A 23,972-nucleotide genomic window follows, 5' to 3' on the forward strand; every position below is an offset into this window, starting at 1 on the left:
TGTTGTATAAAACTACTTTAATTTGTGTGTGCACTGTACCACCAGAGGAGCAGCGCTGCCCAGTCATTACACAGCCGCTATCGCAGCGCCATTTAAAGTGCATGGTAATGATCAATAACGCGGTGAGATCGCTGGTTCAGACTACCGACTGTAGCTTGCACCAGGTGTGGGGATCAGTCATCTGAATGTCACTCAATTACACTAAGCGCAGTCTTCCTGTCACGCCCTGTAGCATCTACTTCAATTACAAAGAAGCTAGTCAAGTCTGAAGGCACTTCACAGTTTGGCTTTTGGGGTTTGTTCCAGCAGTGTCCTCATGTCCAACAGTGCGCCCTCCACAGCCTGGGCCAGATGTGCTGCGTTGGTTTCTTTACAGGTGTTGAAAGACGACACTGCAAAGTTAATGTGATCGTTCATAGGATTGTAGCACACGCCGTATCCGTCGGATACAACCGGGCCGAAACACATGACGCAGTCGGTCTTGGACGGCACCTTGTGAAGAAATGAGAATGTAGTGGTTAGCTAGCCAGAGTCACAATTCAGTCACTTTATAATCCCAGATGGGAAACTTGATCTTTAGTCAAGTGTCAGTGCAAGATGAAAATACAAATTATAGTAAGACACCGAGTAGACAAGGAGCAGGTTTGCAAGAAAATGCAGAATTTTAAACTGCTGTAAAAAGAAAAATTCAGAGAATTTGTGAACTTGGTTAAGACAACAAAGAGATGCGTGTCATTTATTTTCACAAAGATCAGTAAATGCCGACTTCATGTTTAAAGATGCTCTATTTTACAATGACTGCAATGCAGAGATGCGGACAGAATTCAAAAAAATAATTTTAATTCACTTTTTGGATTATAAATAATGAAATTCTGAGATTGTTGGGAGGGTTGTTGGGAGGTGGGCAAGAAGCGTATCTTTTTTATGTATTCAAATACATATGCTGAAAGACTGTTGGTTCTTTAAAAAGATTTTTTTTTTAAATATTTTGCACACCAAACGTGATCTTTGAATGTATGTGATCATGAACATTAAAGATTGAGTTTGGAGATGAAGTTCGTCAAATTTTGTGTCAATTGAAACAAAACTGTTATAAAGGCCTCATCACACCGTAGGACAAATTCATCCACCTCTGGCCACTGCTCAGATTCATCTTTACGGAGCAGGCTGATGATACATTTCAGGGTCATTAGGCTTGGTTGAACTGAGCCAGGTCTGACTCAACATGATGACGTTTTATGCAAACTTTTTATTATTGAATCGGAGGGATTTGAACTGCCATTTGTCTGATTTAAAGGCTTATTCTGTACAGAAGCCAAGTTGTGTGGTTGATAGTGACGCCTAGAAGTCCGATCTATTCGGATCACGGATCATCTACAGGCTGTTTATTCACATCCGCAACAGATCGCATGGAGAGCATTTCGAGAGCTACTCTGTCTTAATAAAAACAGCTGGAGACTGTGTACAAGCTGATAAATGGGTCTGATAACATTTTATAATTAAATTAAACACAATGTGAGTGTTTCTTTAAATTTCTGTTCAGCAAGAAGGCTGCAGGAAATAATAATAATTATTAATAATAAATAAATAAATTTTCTGCTGTAGGGCTATTACAGAAAAAGAGGGACATTAAACAACTAAAAAGCTAAAAGTGAAAGACAAATGGTGATAACGCTAGTTGATTGGGCTATCAACAATTTTTCAAAACCGACCCTAAATTGGCCCTCAGATATGTAATATGTCAATTGTAGTCATACAATAACTTTGTGGATGTAAGTCAGTGGCCGATATTAAATTACACCCCCCTTTCCTTTTTAGGAAGTGTTTGTGATGGCCTACTATTTTCATTTCCCTTTTCCCCCTTTAATTTTAATTTATACTGTTTATTAAAACCCAGATATCACAATTTACACTCTGTTTTGTTAGTAATCACTACGCGTGGGTACAGTGCCTTGCTCAAGAGCACCCGACAGTGAACAGGAGGTGAAGTGGTGTCACTCTAGCAATCCGTCCGCCCTACTGCCACCCTTGTACTTAAAGCGTCTGTAGGTTTCATGAAGTGTGCTATATGAATCTAAGTTATTATTACATGGTGTTTACAACGATCTCTTAATGCTTTGGCTCGTGACACAGAGACACTGATGCCTGGTTTAGCTCACGATACATCCAAAGTAGGCTAAGTTACCGTATGCATCTGTAACTTATTCTTTTAATGTAAATGAATGATTATCTTTCCGAGCAAAACATTTCTTACATCTATATGAGCTCCCATAAGACTAACTCCTAGACCTTTCCAACAGCAGGTGTGGTAAAAACCCTACCGCCTTTGTCCAAAGGGAGCGCTAGAATCAACACAACCTGAAAGTTACATATAGACACTTAATAAACATAGAACTGACAACTACCATCAACAGTCATTCCCCTTAGGATCTAAACTAGTGTTAGCATTTAATTGCGACTAAACAAAGAAACGCAGATTATGTAAAAAGTATTGAGATTCGACAAGAATGTCATCATTGTTACAAGCCTAAGGACAAGACATCTTTGCTGTTAGGATCTTACCTGGCTTGTAGATAACTTGTAGTGTAAGGCTTTGGCGTAGGCGGTGTCTGTGTAGATATCAGGTATGGAGAGTTTTTCTTCAACAGCCACCATCTTAAGGCCTAGGAGATGTCTGTCTATGGCCTGGCCAGTGATTGCCTGTAGGGATGCAGAGAAGTCATTTATTGGTTAAGTTTCTTTACCAGATGTTCACTTCTAAGAGATAAGGCATTATTCTGCATTTTTCTTAGTGCAATCAATTAGCAGTAAACACTAAGTACAGTTTTTCTTAAAATGGTTGGCTACTGTACTATACAGTTGTACTAAACATTACTCAAACTGTTGGGGACTGCTAGGTGTTTGTGAGCAGGACGGGGTGTGTGGGATTGAGTCAAAATCAACTAGTGTGTTCATGGTCGTGAAGGAACATGTCGCCCAGCTGTGTTTTTGGACACCAAAGAAGCTGTATGGCACAGAGGGAGAAGACATATCATGCTTTTACACAACACACACACACAATACTTAGTAGGGCTGGGACGATATGCTTTTGTCCCGATTCTTTCACATTGTTGACGATTTGATTTGCATTTTTCTTTTATTGCAATTCGACAGTATTAAGTACTGTACTATCTTTACTTTAAAAAAATATATAATAAATATAAATGATTGTTTCACAAATACAGTATCAGTAAATATGTTAAAATATAGACAGTAGGGTTTGAAAAATGTGAGGTATTTACAGTACGAACACCAACAAATGTACAGTTGTATGATAGTATATGTACAGAACAGAGGCGATGAACGTTTGTACTCTTTCTATTTCACTATTGTTGCAGCAGATCTGCAAGTCTGCAATGAGTACTGAATGTTAACCGTTTTACGCTGTAAATGCTAGTTCATCTGTAGTTTGCTAGCTTGCTTACTTTCCATCATACCATTCCATTGTTCCATAAAAAACGTATCACACACACACACACAAGTGTGTGATATGTTTTAAGGCTTTAATAGTTTCTGTGCTAGAGAAGATGTGAGAATGTACTTTTTGGGGGTTTATTTCAGAAACTTCCTTCAAATCCAGCAATGTGCAGCTTGTGACAGCCTGCATTCCACCATCTTACTACCAAATAAAACTCATATGATGAAACAATATGATTGACATTTGAATGATTTCTTTAATAACTACATAACGAAATACTTTTACTTTTAGTACTTGAGTGGTACATTTTAAAATTAACTACTTACAATACAAAAAATACAAAAAAATGTTGAATACCTTAGTACTTCCACTCAAGTGGGGTGCTTAAAGAGCACCTCAAATTCTACTCAAGTCACTTTTTTTAATTATTAGTGGGTCTTTAGTACTTTATATATGTCTGGCTAACTAACGTTGCTTGTCAACGTAGCAAGTTAAAGGTGCCCTGCCACATGTATTTCACGACTTGGTGGTAATGTCTAAAGTTTGACCATGGACCATGTGGCTTGGTCACCTTGTTTCAAGCCATTCTAGCGTAGTATAGAAAGCCTGCAGGAAGACTCAGCTCGATTTGTGCCAGTTCTCATTAATATTCAACAAGCTAAGCTGCTTGACCTGATTGGCTAACAGCCAGCCAACGAGAATCTGCCTGTCAGCAGCCTTTAACCAGCGCAACTGAGCGAGCTCATGAATTTTAATGTGCACAGGCAGCAGGACATCAGACTGACCAGCTGTTGTGATTGGCCTGATTTCTCCTCTTATTTCTTTTCAGTGGCTAGAGCTGAAAAGAGGAGAAGCAGTTCATTTTCACATTCATCCCATAACACAAACACATATGGACCTAACATATTTCAAAAAATGCAAGTAAAAACGGTTTCGTGTGGCAGGGCACCTTCAAGATTGATCAAACAATATTTAAACAAGTATCACAAATTAAGATGTCTGCTGTTTTACTGTGTAAGTGGCATGTAATCACTGACAAAAAGATGCTGTGTGGCAGAAAGCAAGCTGTATTACAGTTACCGAGTATTAGAGTTTCTGTGAGATTGTATGATTTACGTTCGCTATGAACGTATCATCTGGGTATCGTGTTTGGTTGTAACGGAAGTTAAGAGTAACAAGAGGGGTCAAAGGTTTTATGACGTCACGGACGAGCGACTTAATGAAACGTTCCGTCATTATAATAAAATTAACAGATTTCTCTGGGTTTGAACGTTGTTGGAAACATTTAGGATAGTGCAAGTACCCAACTCAACAAATATATATAGCATAGATATAGTCGTTACACATTTTAATGCAGAGATTTGTTGAGATGATGTACCTTTAATTCGCATTGCTGTGATTACTCACCATGTTAGTATATGACCTGTGTGCATTTACAGCCTTCTCCATTAGATCAAGCTTTTCTGGGTTCTGTGATAAACAGAAAGAAGAAAGGAACGTTATAGCACATCTTATAATAGGTTCTTGTTTCAAAGTGTTGAAATATATTTGAAAACGTTCCTGTAACACTGAAAGCCCTCAACATTATAAGAATAACTACTGAAGAACACCATCACTTAGTCTCCTAATCTAGCATTATCTTTTTCTAGCGCTGTTTCTAGTAGGGATGAGCATCTCTGGTCTGAGGCTGATGATTCTCCATCGCCATGCATGGCCAACAATCTGATAAACAGATTTATCTACAACCAACACAATGCTATGCCGTTCAGCGCGAGATAGTTCTTCCACCCGTGCACACTTTTTTGATTGTTACATTCACATCGTGCCCTGCAAATCAGTGCATCTTCCCATCACTGACTTCCAGTGATGTTTCTGTTGTATGGGCAAAGGCTCAGTGAGTCATGAGCTGCTGCATGAAACAGCTGTGAGTGGGGCTACAACTAATCATTATTTTCTTTTTTGATTAATCTGTTTATTATCTTTTTTGTTAAAAAAAATAAAACAAAAAAAATAGAACTGCAAGCTGTTATTACGGGGTCCAAGCCTCATCGCGCCAGTCGTCCCGACGTGAGTCGGCATTAGCGAACGGGGGAGCTCGCGAAAGTGGAACCTGCAGCGCAACGCAGGGAGGCAAAAGACAATAAAATAACTAGTAGGAACATACTATGCTACAAAGTTATGAATCAGAAGTGCCGTTTGGCGTCATATCCGATGCACTCGACCTCAGAAGAGACAAAATGGCCCAAAATGACCTACGTTGGTTATAGTGCCCCCTAATCGCCTATCTTTACCATATTTGGTATAGAGCCTCCAGGCGGAATGCCAAACAATCGTCACTGGTTTGGTGTTGATAGCATTTACTTTGCAGAGATATTGCAATTGCAAATTTCCCATTGAAATGTATGAATGTTTATGTTTTTTGACAAAACCAAACGTTGATTATAGTGTCCCCTAATTTAATTTCATGCAGATCACTTGCACGGTTTAGGAAGAGTAAGAAATAGTTGGTTTTTGATGAATTGCAATTTTTCAGTTATAGGGTCAAACACGTTTTTTCTGCTATAGTTCCACCTATTGGTGGAAGTGGGTAAATTGTTGCATCTGAGGTTTTTGCGGTGTTTTGGACCAGTCCTGAAAATGGCACACTGCCACCATGTACGGTTTAGGCTGTATCGTGAGTTTTAAGCGGAGAATAATAATAATAATAATAATAATAATAATATGGAAGAAATTAATCCTCAGAAAAACAATAGGGTTCCACAGCCCTGCTGTGTGAACCGCGTAGCTTTGCTACTGCAGTTCCCAGCCCCCTCGGGCTTGGACCCTTAAAAATAAATGACTCAAACCGATTGTTTAAATAGTTGCGGATTCATTTCATAGTTGACAACTAACCGATTGGCCCTAGCTTTGATTTCTCAGTGAACTGATCGATGTGCCACTAACTCATTTCACAGCCCAAACGGTTGTTGTAAATAGGAATACATCCCATCCATTTTGGTCAGACCTGTTTGCTGGGGTCATCAAAGGCTGTGACAAAGGCAGCGGAGGCGCTCGAGGCAGATCGGATTGTATCTGTGCGACCCAGTCGGAACATACGCAGGGAGGCACTTTCATATGTGGAACAGCAGCGCTGGTACATCCTGTCCAAACAAAGGACAGAAAGTGTAAGAAAACTGTCTGGCGGTGGTAAAGTAAAAGTACTTTATTGTCACATACATGTTGTGAAATTCATTCTGTGAATTTAACCCTTCCCTTGAGGGAGCAGTGGGCAGCCATTTACAGCCCCAAGATCTGAGCCATACAATTATGCGGCATACAATACTAAAGCAATGAAAAAATTATTATGTATTCATATATTTATATGTGTCACTGAGATGAAATGGATTCACCCAGTTTTCAGGTAATTATAATTAGGGATGCGTGATACATTGGCAAACATCATCTACTACATCAGAATCGGTCCAATGACCAAAACATGGGTCACTTGGAAGGTTGGTGGTTCGATCCCTGGCCCTGCAGTCCCATGTCAAAGCATCCTTGGGCACTGAACCTCGAGTTTGCATCAGCCCCGAATACGTGTGAATGTTTATCTGATGAGCAGGTGGCACCTTGTACGGCAGCCACAATGTGTGAAAGGTTCCTGTACTATGTAAAAGCACTTTGAGTAGTCGTTAAGACTAGAAAAAGTCTGGCTATATGATATCAAGCCATTTATATTTGTCAGTATCGCACCTGTAGTAAGCCAGTTGTAGCGCCATCTGTATGAAAGCATCCGGGCTCATCTTGTGGGCCTTTGGCACATTTTTCCCAAAGTGGCTAAATACCGTGACCATCATATCCAAGTCTTGGGCCAGTCTGGGGTGGAATAAGTGGTGGGATAAACGTCAGAACAGAGTACTATATAACAATGACGTGACATAAACATTTATAGATATGCTACACAATCCTGGTCAGTGATTGTTGTTATAAAATCTATCCTCACATGTTCATGGCGTGCTTAGCCTCCTCAATGTCCTTCTTGATCTCGGGTGTGATGTTAAAGTGCAGTTTCTGGGGCACGGGCAAAGGCACCACGGGAGTCTGCACCCTCTCTGGCTTCCTCCTGTTCCAACAAACAAAAATGAAAGGAACCACATGAGATGAAAGAAAATCACATGTTAAAAATACTAATATTAAGAGATACTGAAAGGGTAACTTCGGTTTTTTTCAACTTGGACTGTATCTTCCTATGTTTGTGTGTGTGAATGACTGATATGAACCACAATATTTGACAATGGTCCAGTATTAAGCGTGAATGCTGTAACCGGGCTGCAATCTAACCCTATGGGACAAATGTTCTGTGTAAATTTGGTCCACTAAAAAGGACTTTATTTTCCACTATCCAATAGACATAAAATTGATAGAAAGGCCATTTCCGTTCAAATCTATGTAGCAAAATAGTCAGAGCAGCAGCCATTTGTATGTGTACCATTGCTATGGTAACTTACAGTGCCTTGCGAAAGTATTCGGCCCCCTTGAACTTTTCAACCTTTTGACACATTTCAGACTTCAAAACATAAAGATATAAAAAATTAAATTTTTGTGAAAAATCACCAACAAGTGGGACACAATTGTGAAGTGGAACGAAATCTATTGGATATTTTAAACTTTTTTAGCAACTAAAAACTGAAAAGTGGTGCGTGCAAAATTATTCGGCCCCCTTGCGTTAATACTTTGTAGAGCCACCTTTTGCTGCGATTACAGCTGCAAGTCGCTTGGGGTATGTCTCTATCAGTTTTGCACATCGAGAGACTGCAATTCTTACCCATTCTTCCTTGCAAAACAGCTCGAGCTCAGTGAGGTTGGATGGAGAGAGTTTGTGAACAGCTGTTTTCAGTTCTTTCCACAGATTCTCGATTGGATTCAGGTCTGGACTTTGACTTGGCCATTCTAACACCTGGATACGTTTATTTGTGAACCATTCCTTTGTAGATTCTGCTGTATGTTTGGGATCATTGTCTTGTTGGAAGATAAATCTCCGTCCCAGTTTCAGGTCTTTTGCAGACTCCAACAGGTTTTCATCCAGAATGGTCCTGTATTTGGCTCCATCCATCTTCCCCTCAATTTTAACCATCTTCATCATCTTCCAAAAAGTTTGATTTTGGTTTCATCTGACCAGAGCACCTTCTTCTACATGTTTGGTGTCTCTCCCAGGTGGCTTGTGGCAAACTTTAGACAAGACTTTTTATGGATATCTTTGAGAAATGGCTTTCTTCTTGCCACTCTTCCATGAAGGCTAGATTTGTGCAGTGTACGACTGATTGTTGTCCTATGGACAGACTCTCCCACCTCAGCTGTAGTTCTCTGCAGTTCATCCAGAGTGATCATGGGCCTCTTGGCTGCACCTCTGATCAGTCTTCTCCTTGTCTGAGCTGAAAGTTTACAGGGATGGCCAGGTCTTGGTAGATTAGCAGTGGTCTGAAACTCTTTCCATTTCAAAATGATCGCTTGAACAGTGCTCCTTAGGGTGTTTAAAGCTTGGGAAATCTTTTTGTATCCAAATCCGGCTTTAAACTTCTCCACAACTTTATTACGGACCTGCCTGGTATGTTCCTTGGTCTTCATGATGCTCTCTGCGCTTTCAACAGAACCCTGAGACTATCACAGAGCAGGTGCATTTATACAGAGACTTGATCACACACAGGTGGATTCTATTTATCACCATCAGTCATTTAGGACAACATTGGATCATTCAGAGATCCTCGCTGAACTTCTGGAGTGAGTTTGCTGCACTGAAAGTAAAGGGGCCAAATAATTTTGGACGCACCACTTTTCAGTTTTTTAGTTGCTAAAAAAGTTTAAAATATCCAATAGATTTCGTTCCACTTCACAATTGTATCCCACTTGTTGGTGATACAAAAAATTAAATTTGTATATCTTTATGTTTGAAGCCTGAAATGTGTCAAAAGGTTGAAAAGTTCAAGGGGGCCGAATACTTTCGCAAGGCACTGTATAATCTTCTGATAATAAGCCGACTTCCGGGAAGTTGCGCAGCTCTGGCTATACAACAACTTGCGGGAAAACGAGCATGTTACGAGGCAGAGAGACAGCTGCTAAATGAGTCAATTTAACTTCATGCTTCATCCCCACAAAGGACATTACCATTGCCACACGTGACAGCTTTATTCAGCTCGTTTTCTGTGAACGATGTGGCAAGGGGACAACATTCAGGCAGAGTTAGCAAGCTAACTTCAGCCAACTAACATTGCCTGACTGGCATCGTGATTTCATGATGCATTGCTTACAGAAAATGAGCTGAATGCTGGGTCTAACGTTAACGGTCCGCTGACCCACTGCCGCTGGGTCAAACTGTCCCCACGCCTCTCTCCCTGCAACTTTGAGAACATCTCCCAAGCTGCGTCGGGCGGCTCTCCACCCAGCAAGCTGCGACACAGTTTACGGCTCCAGAGACACGTATTGTCGCTATGATAGCTATCGCCATTTTGTTGTGTACCAATCAAATGACCACGGGAAACAGTTCAATGGTCTTTCTATCCATTTTATCTCTAATTTTGCCACTGACGGGCTCAGATTAATATTCTATGTGTCTGACAACATTATGGAAATGATCCCTTTAGAGAAAGACCTTTAAAACCTCTTTGAGATCTTTCAGTTTAACCAGAAACAGTTCTGAGGTAACTAGCGCTAAACCCACCAGACTGCATTTGAAAAAGGAATACTACAAGTGTGAATAAAGCCAAGATATTCTCACATGTAAATCTGTAAACTAGGTTTATTTCAACCAAAACTAGAGTTGGTTTTCTTTTGTTTGTTTTTTTAAAAGGAAAATATGATCAAAACAGCTTTCATAGTTTAATTTTGTTTCTGTCAACTTTGAAGCAAGTGTATTTTTTACGATGCTAAAAGTACTGTTTAATGATATGGAGTCTGGTGGGTTTATCGAACGCAATTTGGCGAATGTTTTATGTTTAAAAAAAAAGGATCTTACTCCTTAACCGAAAGGTCGCGCTGCTTAGAAATCCTTTCCAAAATATTGTCAGACACTTAGAATATTAATCCATTTGACATTGTCAGTGACAAAACAAGCACCTATGTGAAGGTAAATACAAGCTGGACATTTGCCCTAGTAACTTACATAGCGGCGTGTAACTCTGCTCTGCCGACTGCAGCGGTCCCGCTAAATACTGGAACAATGTCAAAGATTGTTGTTCTCATCACTCACTTAGACACAAAAAGATATTAAAACAGGGGTTCAGGTCCATGCCAGTGGCAGAAAGTCTCTGTTTACTCTCTGTCTTGTTGGTAAACGTATAACAGCTAGATAGACACCTACAGAGTCCAAAAGATCTTTCACCTACTTACGTATATTCTACAGCATGGTCGATCAAGGCCACTATGGGGGGGCCCTCAGCTGGGGCATGCTCATAGTTTGCACCACATATCCCGTCTTCTCCAATTATAAACTGAAAGAAAGATCAGAATTTTTCTTAAAGCATAAAGCAAGAATTTGCAGGACATCCAGCCTGAGAAATTTGTAGACAATGTCAAATAATTACATAAGCAATTTTACATTACCAGAGCTCCTATATTTTAAAAATATAGTGTGTATTTTTTGTCTCTCCCAGGAGGAATTCTAAGTAATGACAACAAAACTGTCAGCGCGTCCACACGAGTCATGCCATATGTGTTCAGGAACCACCCCCACCCTTCCTCCACACAATTGCTAGTAGCCAAGGAAGATACGGAGAATTAAAGAAAAGATGATGGACTCTTCAGATGATAAGATAATCTTCACTGCAGCACGATAAAGTGTGGAGAACTGTGTGGAGCTGACAGTCTTAGTTAGCTTTGAAGCAACTCATTTTGCAATGGCTTGAATGTGACGGATGTTCATTAATATCAAAACGTTACGCACTAAAGCTTTAAGGCTTTCTAAGCCAGTGTAAGGGGGCTTTCGCACCTATAGTTTGGTAGACGTGGTGCGATTCAGGAGTGAAATTGCGACATTGTTGCAGCTTTTATAAGGCACCTTGCCAAACACAAAAAACATTTTAAACAGTCACACAGTCAGAGCCGTTGCTTTTTCCATAAGGCAGAATATCAAAGTGAAACATGCAGACACTTTTTTTCTCATAAAATAATGGGATTTTTGGTTTACCTTAGGTGTTTCTAATATTTTAGAAGAAGAATGTGAGCAGCTGACAGACAGCGAGGGAAGGAGAGGGCGGTCGGATGAGAGAGAGAGATGATGTGTTGTCACACAGACGACGGGTGCTCTATGGTCATAATAATTTATGGATCTGCACGTTTCAAGATTTTCTCTCATTGGCATACATATTGTAATTATAAAACATCATGCAGTATCAGCATATGACTATGCCATACTGTATATACAACCATATTACCCACCAGTCAGTGCACTCTGGTGGACACACGATGCAATGGCAACACAGTTACCTAAACCAGAACCAATGCAAACATGCTGCCTGTTCAGAGAAGGTAGAATTTGTTAAATGCAAGTATTTGGATGCGAGTGTTTGGTAAGACTAACAAGCTGCCACCGTCGCAACTACAAATAGTTAAAACTATAACTTTACCTAATTGTTAGGGCTGCACAATATGAGGAAAATATGCGATTACGCTGTTAAAATATTGTCTTGTTCTCTTGTAAAACCAATCTCGTGTCGTCTTGTTAGCCGAGCATCTCATCACACACCTACCACTTGTTCTGTTGAAATTCAAAACAACCCCATTGCTTGTTGTATTTAAAACAAATTTAAGGAAATCAATTAACAAATTAATCATTGAATTGAATATAAAAGACACAACTAAAACAAGAATGATTGTTACGTTTCAAAGGGCAGTTTTCTACTGATATAGGTATATATGCAGCTCTAGTCGGTATGTGTGTGTGTGAAGCCTAAAGCATGATGTATGGCTCCGCGTAGGGTCCATGCAGAGCTTTTGCCGTAGCCTACGTAAATGGCCTGACGTTTATACTTGTGCATTTTTGTGTGTGCATCAAGCCGGCATGTGTGTGGAGTGTGTGTTAGAGCAAGGGAAAAGTGAGAGAGTGACGGCGATTAGCTTCGGAGCGAGTAGTGGCTCTAGAGTCATAGTGAGAGAAACAAAGTGTCACCCCTGTGCTTTAGTTGACCCTCTCCTGGATTTTATGTTGTTTATCTAGAACGAAAACCAGGAAATGAGTCGGGGGAAAATGCAAAGCTGCCAAGACACGACATGCGTTGCCGCAACAGGTAACATTTGTAGTCAGGCTAAGGAGTAGGGTGCGACGTAGGTCTCCGTCTCCAGGGACCTAGAGGATTTTAGGTAGCATTAGAAACCATGCTTTAGGGGGTCACCTGCAGTGTCTTGTCAAACCAGCGGTTGCCACTGTTCCACTGGCTGCCTCCTCCATGCAGCATCTGGACGGCAGCACAGCTGCGGAGCATCTCATCAGACACCTGAGGCATCGCTCCATCCAAACACAAAGTGAAGATGCTCCTTTGGATAGCCGACACTGACTCTCTGTTGTTCTTATCTGACAAAAGACACAACACACACCACATGATGTTCTTATGTAATCATGTATTCAATGTATTCATCAATGTAACAGTTGAACTAATATAGATATCCAGACAGTTCTACATGCTGTATTTATTTATAACTTTCATATTGAGGTTACTTAATTTACCTGACAGGGACACATTTCTGGTTAAGTTGCCAATTCAGATTCTACTCACAAAATAGCACTATTACAATACAATGCATTATTATTCATTAAACTATCAAGCATTATATCAGAGCTTAAAGCTCCACCTTATATTGTACTTATATTGTATTTATCTAAGGTTGCCAATACAGGCGTTAAAAGTCTGATGGCCGTCTTGGTTTGGGTTAAAGCCGGGCAATATGGAGAAAATCAAATAAAGACATTTTTTACTAAATACCTCAATATCGACATTGCGGCTATATCGTCTGGTTGACTATTGGTGCTTTTACAAAATATTCACAGAATGCCATTTTTGATGAATAATCATCAGTAATATGAATATAATGAATGTGTCTATGATTGGGTAAATGTAAATAATAGAACAGTAAGGTGAGTTCAGAAAAGTACATTACTTAACTATAAGGTAGCATTTAAAACCAGGAAAAGACTATACTTATTAGAATAGTAGTATTACAATATCTAAAATATAAGACAATGTCTAGCTGCATAGAACAGCTTGCCGGTTGCCCTTGGCAACCAGATCGGGTCAATTAGCAACCATTTCATGTGTGAGTATATATACACACACACACATAAATAAAAAGCACCAATATTAAACAGGTGTTTTCCAAAGAGAACAAAATGGTTGCAAATTGACTCAATACATTGTCCTATGTGTGTGTGTGTGTATATATATATATATATATATATATATATATATATATATATATATAAAAAAAACTAATCAAAACTAAATTCAAAATAAATATATAACTTTGTTGTCTAAATTTTAAACACTTTTTGCGCAACAAAGCATTTCAGCTGTTGTGCGACCACTTTCCACAAAGGCGTGTTGCCTTTATTTTTTCAGGGCGCGTGCCATGAAAAGATAAAGGCAACGCAATTTTTTGTTGCCTCAATGGCGCATGTTATAATCTGGTGCTAATATTGTAGCTCCCGGAAAAAATAGCAGCACGGATTTTGGTGCATCATAACGGTGCTGCCCACGTTAGAGGCAACACAAACATTGCTGCATGTCACACAAGTGAGAAACGACAATTCAAGTGCAGATCATCTACTGCCCCCCCTTCTTTTAAAAAAAAATCTTTTTTAAAGAAATGGCAGGGCAGATCCCCGAAACAAATCCAGTGTGGCAGGGTTTACATTTTTATGATGTGAATTGAGGGAGCAAAAGCAGTATTAGCTCCAAATATCTGCTCAAGAAAATTGGCAGCCTGTATCGTACAGCCCCTAAGAGAGAGAAAAATGAGAGAAAAATACAAAAATAAATAAATATTGGTATCGGCACCAAAAAAAAATCCATATCGGTCCCTAAAATGTGAACTCTTTCTGCTTCGTGACTAAGTGCAAAGTGTGATACTTTATCTTGTTTCTTGTGTGAAAATGTTGACTTGCCTGTTCCTATGAGATGGGGAATGTTACTCTTGAAAAGACATAAGTAATACTGAGTAGCAATCATAGCAGTGGTTCTCAACCTGGGGTTCAGGACCCCAAAGAAGGTGGTGAGATAATTTCTGGGGGTCGCCAGATGGTTGAGGAGAAAAAAATGAAATAACATACTCTAGACTAGGGAATGATTTTACATGACTGTGTGAAGCTTTTTGTAAACTTCATGTGCTACATTCAGAGCTTCATTGGTAAAGCAGGAGGCCCTGGAACACAGGAAGGCGGGTGGTGCCTCCAAAAGGATGAAGTAACACTGAATTAAAAGGACACTGTTACATCTCCGAGGGTTGGGACGCATGCACTGTTCATACAGTATCTCTAAGCCCAACAAGCTCAGAGGTCTATTTGCAAATGATTAACTGGAGTACTGCATTATCTATTACAGAGCATGTTCACGACATTACGTAATGAAGTTACTGCTAGTAACTGTTCTGAATCCCTCTGCTCTAAATCCCTCTGTCGGCAATGACAATTACTCTCACCGGTGCCCCATTGCACAGTGCTTTCCAGCTATGTCTGAGACTCCAATATCCTTTAGCGTCAGTCAGTGTCAGTGGTCTTTTGTCTCACCCTTGCTTAAGTTGATGTAGGCCTTGCCCCAAGCATCGCGATGCTGGGTGGTGAGGATGCCGACAGGCTCTGCGTTGGTCTGCAGCGAGGCGCTGCAGATCTTCTCCAGCTGAATAAAGAGCTGATCCGCTGTCAGTGGAGTCCCATCACTGTTGTACACCTCCAACGCAAAGAACTGATTCCAAGTGGAGGAAAGAAGAAGAGAAGGCTCAGTCAGGCATCTCACTTTTAGTTGACAGTTGTCAGTTTGCCAGAAAAAACAATGGTAGCTAGCAAATTTCATCAGCTATAGCTATTAATGTCGATCAAATAAGTTGAAAGTAAGAGAAAAGACAAATATTAGTTGATGTTGTCCGGTTAGTGTGCTCTCTGCAACCCCATATCAGTGTCTAAAGGTGGCAGTGACTCATTGGTCATAATTTTGGTCTCTTTGATAGGACTGCACAAATTATGACATCAACTGGTGCTATACACGCATCGCTAAAGGCTGCGACATAGTGTTGACACATGTTACTTAAAATATCAGTCGAAAATTACAGTTTAAAAACAAACTGTCATTCTTTTTTAGTGGTGCTTTTTATATTCAATGTTAAATCATTTCCTTTCACTTGTTTTAAATTCAACAAGCAGTTTGTTGTATTTTACCAGAATACTGGAAGCTGCAGAAATGCAGAACTGAGGACACTTTAACATCCGTTTATTTATTGCAAGAAATATCTTTATCGCAATATTCAACAACCTAATCGCATATGGCATATTTTCCTCATATTGTGCAGCCCTCTCTTCGATCACATATTTAAAGCTTAAATTAATTTGACGTTTATACATCACAGGTGTTTAGGATACCTGTGGGAGCCAAAAAAACAGTTTCTGTTATAATTAAAGAACAATAGGTATTTTAAGACTATACACCAGACAATATTTTGGTATAGTTCTGATCCACTGATTTTGATTGACAGCAAGGCAACTGACTGGCAAATCAGCCACTCTATGGGAATTGTGGGTGTGTTAGAACTTATAAAGGGAAGTTGGAATCATGAGTGAAAAGTTTTTTTTCCAATCTAGGATCTAGACTAGGTAATGAAGAACTTTTTTTATAGATCAGTAGAATTAACACAAAGAATTAACACACAGTGTCTCCACTCGGAGATCAAAAAAGGCTTCTGACGAAAAATATAATTTACCACCGTAACTGGTTAATGAATGTTGATCTTAAAGTAGGCATCTTTTGCTCTTTGCTTTACTTTGACTTTGATTAAGCTAACTTTTATTTACTTCACTTATTCCAAAACAGTTTGTTCTTTAAGAGGCTAAGACTTTGGTTTAAATCAGTTGGTGAGTTAGTAAACTTGGAGCAATTTGTCCTTGGTTGGTTTGGTTTCACACTTGAAAAAAATCCAAGCATACCTCATTGTGCCATTACAAATCAGGCAAGAACGTCCAGCCCTCTTATTGGTTGAATATGTGTGGGGGCGGAAGTAAGAAAGTAATTACAGGAAGAAGGTCTTATGTTCTGGTGTAGTGATAAAACCACAGACAGTAAAAGAAATGGACCAACAGCTAAGTTCAGACTGCTAAGCTACCTGACTACAGGAGACATTAGCTGGGACTGCTAAACACACCTGACTACAGGAGACAGTAGCTCAGACTGCTAAGCTACCTGACTACTGGGGACATTAGCTCAGACTGCTAAGCTACCTGACTACAGGAGATATTAGCTCAGACTTGGGGAGTTTGTAGAAGGTGCAGTTGGAGTACGGATCACGTTCTCACCACAAACCAACCACTCCAGAGTTGGATTGAAAGCGTACCGAGACCACCTCTTCAAGCAGGTCTCGGTATGCTTGTTTAGTCCGCTTTTGGTGCGCACCAGTTTGATTGCCGTGTTCTCAGCTGCCAAAAGAACCGCACCAGCGGGGCAAGCAAACTCTAGTTCAATTCAACTGAACCAAAGGCTGTCAGTGTGAAAACGCCCTAAGAACTTCATTAATCATTTCTTTAGTGTGAATTTATAAAAATGTATGATTTTACATGGGTTAAAAATGCCACAATTGTGCCCGGTTAGCTCAGTTGGTAGAGCAGGTGCCCATATGTAGAGGTTTACTCCTCAAAGCAGCGGACCTGCTGCATGTCGTTCCCCCTCTCTCCCCTTTCGTGTCTTCAGCTGTCCTGTGGCATTATTACCTAAATGCCCAAAAACATTTAAATAAAAAATATGCCAGAATAAGTCAAAAGGCTATCTGTAGTCCCCTGGCCTTGATGTTAAAAAAGGACTTTTCAAATACAAAAAAGTAAGACAACACAAGCAAAGCAGAACTCAAAAACATAGCACAGAAGCAAAATAATAATTGTCATGATTGTACTACTCAATATAGAATCTAGACTACTGAACTATTGAAATCTGAGTCCACTGGGCTTGTTGATACCGGTTGAAGCCAAGTAAGCCAAAGTTGAACTTGCTTTGTGTTACCACGCTGGTCCCAGAAGAGCCCAGACACACATATGGGACTCATTCCAGTGCTCCTCACCTGAAAGTTGTGTACCACAGTAATGTGTTTGGAGCTCTTGGCGTGGTTCACCACAGAGTCTCTCTTCAGACCAGGGATCCGGCAGGAAGACAGCACTTCGTAGTACTGGTTCATACACAGGGACTTCCCTCCCAGATATTCAACTGGTAGTGTCTCACTGCAAGACATTCAAGCTCTGCCATTAAACACCAACGTTACCATATTTGCAACATTTTACTCAATGTCCCAGAAGCGACCCTCTGCACTGTGTATTGTAGGATTACATTGAGTGATGTAGTGCTGCTTGCATCTTTCCATCACAATGAAGCCTCAGTTGGTTAGTTACATAGTCCAATATTCAAAGACATGGTTTATTATTTCAAATAATATTATCAATCAAATATACATAGTATATTACACAGTTGGATAAAAAGACCTAAAAAGTTTTAATTCAGGTTGATACATTTAGATTTCAGAACCTCAAAGTGTAAATCCGCTGACTTAGCAATTGATTGTGAAGAAGGCTAAAAAAAATTTGAAACCCTTTATGACCTGCATCATCATACGTTAGCAACAGAGCTCTTGTAAATTTACATGAAGTGGGCTGCATAGGTCAATAAGGGGAATATTTGCGCAGTACTCACTTGTCAATCATTGTCTTAAAGTCCAAGACACCTGCGGTCAGTTTGGCAGCAAACCTAAACAGAGAAAGCAGGATCTGTTAACTTCTATTCTTATGTTGGTAAAATGATGGAAATACAGTTAGTGTCTAAAGTTAAAAATCACAGTAAAAAATGCACAGTGGAGCAGCGTAACTTGGAAAATACAGTGTGTGGGGGTAATCTGTAGCAAAACTATATTGAGACATACTTTTTTAGAGTACAGTGGTTTCTTTGTTATGTAAAGAATAATGTAGAGAAGTGATAATTGAATTGGTGGGGCCAAACCATTCATGTATATGCATCAACTGATCACATCAACACACATTTTCTTCTAAAGGAGGCTTATCAAACAGTTGTAAAAAGGGTATATGGGTGGTACAAGGGCAATTGTGTTGACTCAGTTTTATAAAGTCTTTAACCGTGACTCACATTTGTAAAAACTAGAGTGGGATTGATTTCCGGTTCAGTAAACCAATTTGATTGTATGCAAACTGGTTAAGTCGGCATTTTTAACTATGATTTGTGCCACAGCACTAAATCAACGTATCCAGAGCAGTGTAGCGCAGTAGCATTACTAGTTTAACTATTTCTCGATAGTGTCACTGTTTTCTCAGTCAAATAGCTTTTCAATAGCTAAGCTCATATTGATCAAGTAACTTTAGTGCGCTACCATCCACACAAGTTACATTTTCCTGGGCATTTCTGAAGTTCAGCGCATCTGGGCTTTCTGCCGCGGTCTGAAATAAAACCGCTTAGAATCAAAATCATTTATACATGGATGTAAAAAAAAGAAAAGAAAAAAATGCTGACTGACGAGCTGCTAGTGTTTGACAGAAATGTACTGCCGGTCGAGGCTTTGCTATGAACAAGGGGGGGGGGGGGTTGGGTGGAAAGCGCACACTGGGTTTGAATACTAGAAAGTTCATGTTTTGTTTTGGGGTGACCAGGTGCAGTAAGTCTCAAAGAAAACTAACTTTTCTTTTTTTTTTATTATCCATTTTAAATGCAGATTTCGGCCCGCCAATATATCGGTCAGGCTCTACATCCATCTTCATCCGCTTATCCGGCAGGCTCTACATGACATCTTAAAAGTTGTCATAACATGCTCGGTTTGTGTGTGCACCTTATTTGTCCTTGCTTATCACTGAAGTTCATGCGTGGCAGGACCAACCCAGGACTTGAATGAACCACCACAGGCAACCGGTAATCGAGGTAAGCAACCAGCACCCACCACTCTGACAACTACAGAGACACAGAGACAAACACACACAAGTCAGTAACAGATCTAGGGGTGGCACGGTTCACAAAACCACAGTTTTTGAATCTGTAGGGTTCTGGTTGTTATTTTTCCTTTTAATCCTTAACACTCCAGAAATATACTTCAGCATATGATATATAGATTAATTGTTAAAATAAAATAAAATAATAAAATAAAATTGTTCATATCATGTAATCATGCACAAACTGAAGTTGACTTGACTTTTAGCGCATTACTGGGACCATCTCTGAGGACAGCTAGATGAGATGTTGATACAGCAAGAGGGAAGACACTGATGATTTCAGGGTTAGGGTTAGCATCAGCACAAGCTTAGCATTTATTTGGCAAAAAAAAGCAGAATGTGTATTATCATCTACAGGAACTTGTGTGCCTTTTTAGAACACAAAGATTGAGAACAAACTACTCTGGCCTGAGTTTTCCTAGTAACCTTACCAAAAAGGTTCAGGATGCTGCAAATCTTGGTAGAATATAAAAATTGCTGGTGGTGAAGACAAAAAAATTATAATTTATCTTTCCATTGTTAGTTAATTTCCTATCCTGGCCTGGGACACACATTCATACGGTTTGATAAAGAACTTCTTGGACTTTTGCTGTATGTTTTGTTGCTAACTTGTCCATACTTCTTTTTCGGGCAAAAGGGAAACACACTGAGGTCACAAGCAGACCGAACGGTTTGGATGTTTTTTCATGAACAGATCGGCATGGCAGCGGAATATTACTGTTTATTTAAAGGGAATAAGTCAAAGTGGGCTTGCAATAAAATGTGTAGAGTTAAAGCAAACAAGTTGTGTCAAAGAAGTAAGTTATATGTTTCCCTTATATGTTTCCCATTAATTCAGAGTGTCAGTGTCTCACCCAGTTCTCCGTGTTCTGTGCTCTCTTTTCCAGGCTCCTCTGAAGTCTCTCTCCAATGCCTCCTGGTTTCTGAAACTTGTCTACCAGCTCTCGAGTTTGCTTCAGCTCATCCACCTCCAGGATGGGTTCCAGGGCACGGACGTAGCGCTCACAGGTCTGCTGCAGAGGGGGGACAGGCAGAGTGGGCAGTCCCTTCTGGTGGGTCAGGTATCTGCCAGAGACCCGAGCCGCTGATACGGGCTTCACCAAATGACAGGGCTTCATTAAGCCACAGGGTTTCGCCATCCCCACCTTTACATGACAGACAAGAGAATGTACACTAAGTACATGTCTGTGGAGGCATTTGAAGTGAATTGTGACATGAAAAAAAAAAACATGATGATTGGATGTCCCATAATTTTCTCAAGTTATATAAAAAAGGACAAAACTGAGACTATAGTTGGTGCCAAAAATTAACAATCAAATGTTAGTGCTCATCTTAAAGACCTAATGTTTAGGAGTTCAAACCATGTCATGAATATTAGTGTAGTTCTGGATTTAAATCTCAAAACACAGATCAACAGAATTATTAATTCGCCTACTACCATCTCAAAAACATAGCAATACTTCAAAGACTCATGTCTAGACAGGATTTAGAGAAATGTGTTCTTCCCTTTGTTTTTAGCCAGACGTCCCAGCAGAACCATAATACTTCATTTAGTGGTTTGACACATGTTTGGCCTTTAACAAATTATGCCCCTCCCCCTGCGATTAGGATATTGCACTAGTCCATATAGGTGTGATTAATTGGGCAGCTCTAGGTCACATTACAGTGATATAACCAAAAGATGTATCATGGGATTTGTTTACAACTTTTTTAGAGTAATATATAAATACCCTTTTGTCTATTTTGACTAATATGACCAAAAGAGACAACTATATTGTTAACTGCAATTACTTGCAATGAATTGTACAGCAAAATTTGGACTCTACTTCTGTGCTTTTTGAGCAATAATCGATGCATTGTAGACATGGACAATGCTGCATCAATAATCGACCGGGCCATATATCGATTATTTCTGTTTACAATTTATTATAGGCCTGACAAAATTTCTGTTTATATATTCTGTTATGGTTTGCACATTCAGGAAGTGCTGTGTGCTCAGTGCTGTAGCTTTATTTATCCAATTTATTTAGTTTAAGGGCAATGCAAAAATGTTGAAGCTTGAAAAGCTATGCATTACATATTTTATATAGATTTAATAGCAAAATGTATTTGATGCATCGTGATATCGAATCAAAGACACAATCGTAATTGAATCGAAAGATTGGTGAATATTATTATTCCTTACTTACACTATGCTTGGGTCAGTTTATACATTTTCAAACCGATTTGACATTGAGCCATTGAGCCACAAAACACTGGCCCAGACTGGTACAGTATACCAGATTTTACCACTAGCTTACCACACAGCCACTCCAAGTGAGACAGGTAGAGCCCATTATAGGAGTGTATCAAATCCAGTCCACTTGGTGGCTGTAATGCACCTGTAGGCCATGACTTATGTAATCTCATTTTATCTAAGCAAATTAATCAATGAGTCAAAAGGTCTTTATTTGGAGAACAGGAATCCATCCTCTGGCCCTTGAGGTTGGCTGGTTTAAAAATGTGTGAATTAGGACAGGTGTAGAATGAATCACATTTTCTTACATTGTGAAGGGTTAAGAATATCTATATTAAAATTAAATGTCTGTTCAAAGTCCAAAAACTTTTCGGTTCATTTGAAAGCAGTTTATTAATCTTGGAAAAAAAGTCGGGATTGGTTATTTGGAATACGGTTGGGCATCCAGAACCGGGTCTTACTTGGAATAGTTTGAAAGATTTTGATTTCAAATCCGAACATAGCTTCCCAATTTAATATACACAAGTTTTGGTTATCGTAAGCAGCCAGGCTTGTTGTGTCGCGCTCTAGTGTGACTATATTTTACATTGAAAATGCCCTGTAAAACTGCAACCTACCATTGAATCAAAAATAAAACGATCCTCTTATTTGTGAAATAAGCATGTGACCCATTTCATCCCCCCCCCCCCTCAAAGAATCGGATTCGATAATCGATAAGAACCGGCATTGGAATCAGAATCGTTAAAATCCAAACGATGCCCAACCCTAATTAAGAAGTTGTGGTGCTTCTCTTGTGTCTCTTCTTTCTAAATAATGGTGTTTTTTCAGCCTGTTTGGGCTGGACATATTATTCATGCATGACACAGTAATGATAACACTAAAAACATAATTTAGGAACGAAACAGCTTTGCCAGACTTTTGTCCACTGCGCAATCAGTTCTCAGAATATGTATGAAGCTCATTTACAAGACGTCAACAAAAGTACTAAGAAGTGAAATCTCCTGCTGCGTATGTCTGATATCTTATAAAGTAGCGAAGCTTACAAACACATATTAAAGTCTGTAAAACTGAGTCTCAGTCAAGCTTGCCTTTTAGTGTCTTAGATATTAAATCTTAGCTAACCACTAAATTAACCTTTGACGCAGTTAGCTAGCTAACTGTTCACTCACGTTACCGCTACTTCAGTTTATTAAGAGCTAAGCTAGCAAACTTTGCTAACAGCTAGCAAACACTCCTTGACCACCGAGCGTTCGTTATTTTTGCAAAGCGTTAACTACTAAGTCACTAAAAACACATTACGTTAATACAATAGTTTTCAAGTCAATTGTATTAATACGTGTCAAAAACTTACGCTCTAGCTAGTTGACTTTGGACCAAGCATTCTCAGGTGCTTACTTACCATAGTTCTGCTGCAAATGCCCCACATTCTGTATTCAAAGAAACGCCCACAGACTCAGGTCAGACAGTGCTCGAAGTCCAGTCTAAAACCTCAATTCTAGGTATTTGATTGGCGTTGTACGGCAGACCCGTCGTTCGTTAGACCCACTGGAGACAAACTAGAAGCACACTGACCTTAAGCTCGTCAGCTGCCAACCATAATAAGGTCAGGGTGAGGTTCTCTTTATACAGAGTAGGGTAGAGTCAGAGAATTGTTGAGGTGTTGTAAATTTACGGAAGAGGATTAGGGCCATTTTGACAAAATGCATTTGCGTTCTGAGTTTAAATTCAGAATTCTGAGAACTTATTTCTCAGACTTCTGACTTCATTAAACTACTTCCACTAGCTAAACAAGACTAAAGGGGGCTCATTCTGCATTTGAGTACTTACATGCCTGATACTTCCAGTACATTTTTCTTGATAATACTTTGTGCTTAAGTAAGTAAGTAAAATTTAGAATGCACGGCATATATTTATTTATTCATTATTGTTTTTTAGTAGGTTACACAACGTGATACAACCATAGCCTATGTATTTATGATACACATATATACATAATATATACATAATATATATTTGTATTTATATTATTAATTATTATTATGAATATATATATATATATATATGTATATATATATATATAT

General features: G+C 39.4%; 1 protein-coding gene across 3 annotated transcripts in view; it reads right to left on the reverse strand.

The window, feature by feature from the left end:
* crata (carnitine O-acetyltransferase a) overlaps positions 1–23,972 on the reverse strand; it is a 40,616-nt gene continuing 16,644 nt past the window's right edge. Inside the window, exons 2-15 of one of the 3 annotated variants that reach the window (XM_034896223.1) lie at positions 23,291–23,379; positions 20,510–20,800; positions 19,499–19,617; positions 18,358–18,411; positions 17,735–17,891; positions 15,207–15,381; positions 12,820–12,998; positions 10,820–10,920; positions 7,440–7,559; positions 7,190–7,312; positions 6,462–6,597; positions 4,865–4,927; positions 2,563–2,700; positions 1–492 (exon numbers count right to left, since the gene is read on the reverse strand). In XM_034896223.1, coding sequence (XP_034752114.1) covers positions 277–492; positions 2,563–2,700; positions 4,865–4,927; positions 6,462–6,597; positions 7,190–7,312; positions 7,440–7,559; positions 10,820–10,920; positions 12,820–12,998; positions 15,207–15,381; positions 17,735–17,891; positions 18,358–18,411; positions 19,499–19,617; positions 20,510–20,800; positions 23,291–23,317 — 1,899 coding nt within the window. In that variant the 5' untranslated portion in view covers positions 23,318–23,379 and the 3' untranslated portion in view covers positions 1–276. Of the gene's footprint in view, positions 493–2,562; positions 2,701–4,864; positions 4,928–6,461; positions 6,598–7,189; positions 7,313–7,439; positions 7,560–10,819; positions 10,921–12,819; positions 12,999–15,206; positions 15,382–17,734; positions 17,892–18,357; positions 18,412–19,498; positions 19,618–20,509; positions 20,801–23,242; positions 23,380–23,463; positions 23,554–23,972 lie in introns of those variants that run through there. The other 2 variants (XM_034896225.1, XM_034896224.1) reach the window with 2 other exon arrangements.

The sequence above is a fragment of the Etheostoma cragini genome, chromosome 16 (genome assembly GCF_013103735.1).
Source record: "Etheostoma cragini isolate CJK2018 chromosome 16, CSU_Ecrag_1.0, whole genome shotgun sequence".
NCBI lineage: Eukaryota > Metazoa > Chordata > Actinopteri > Perciformes > Percidae > Etheostoma > Etheostoma cragini.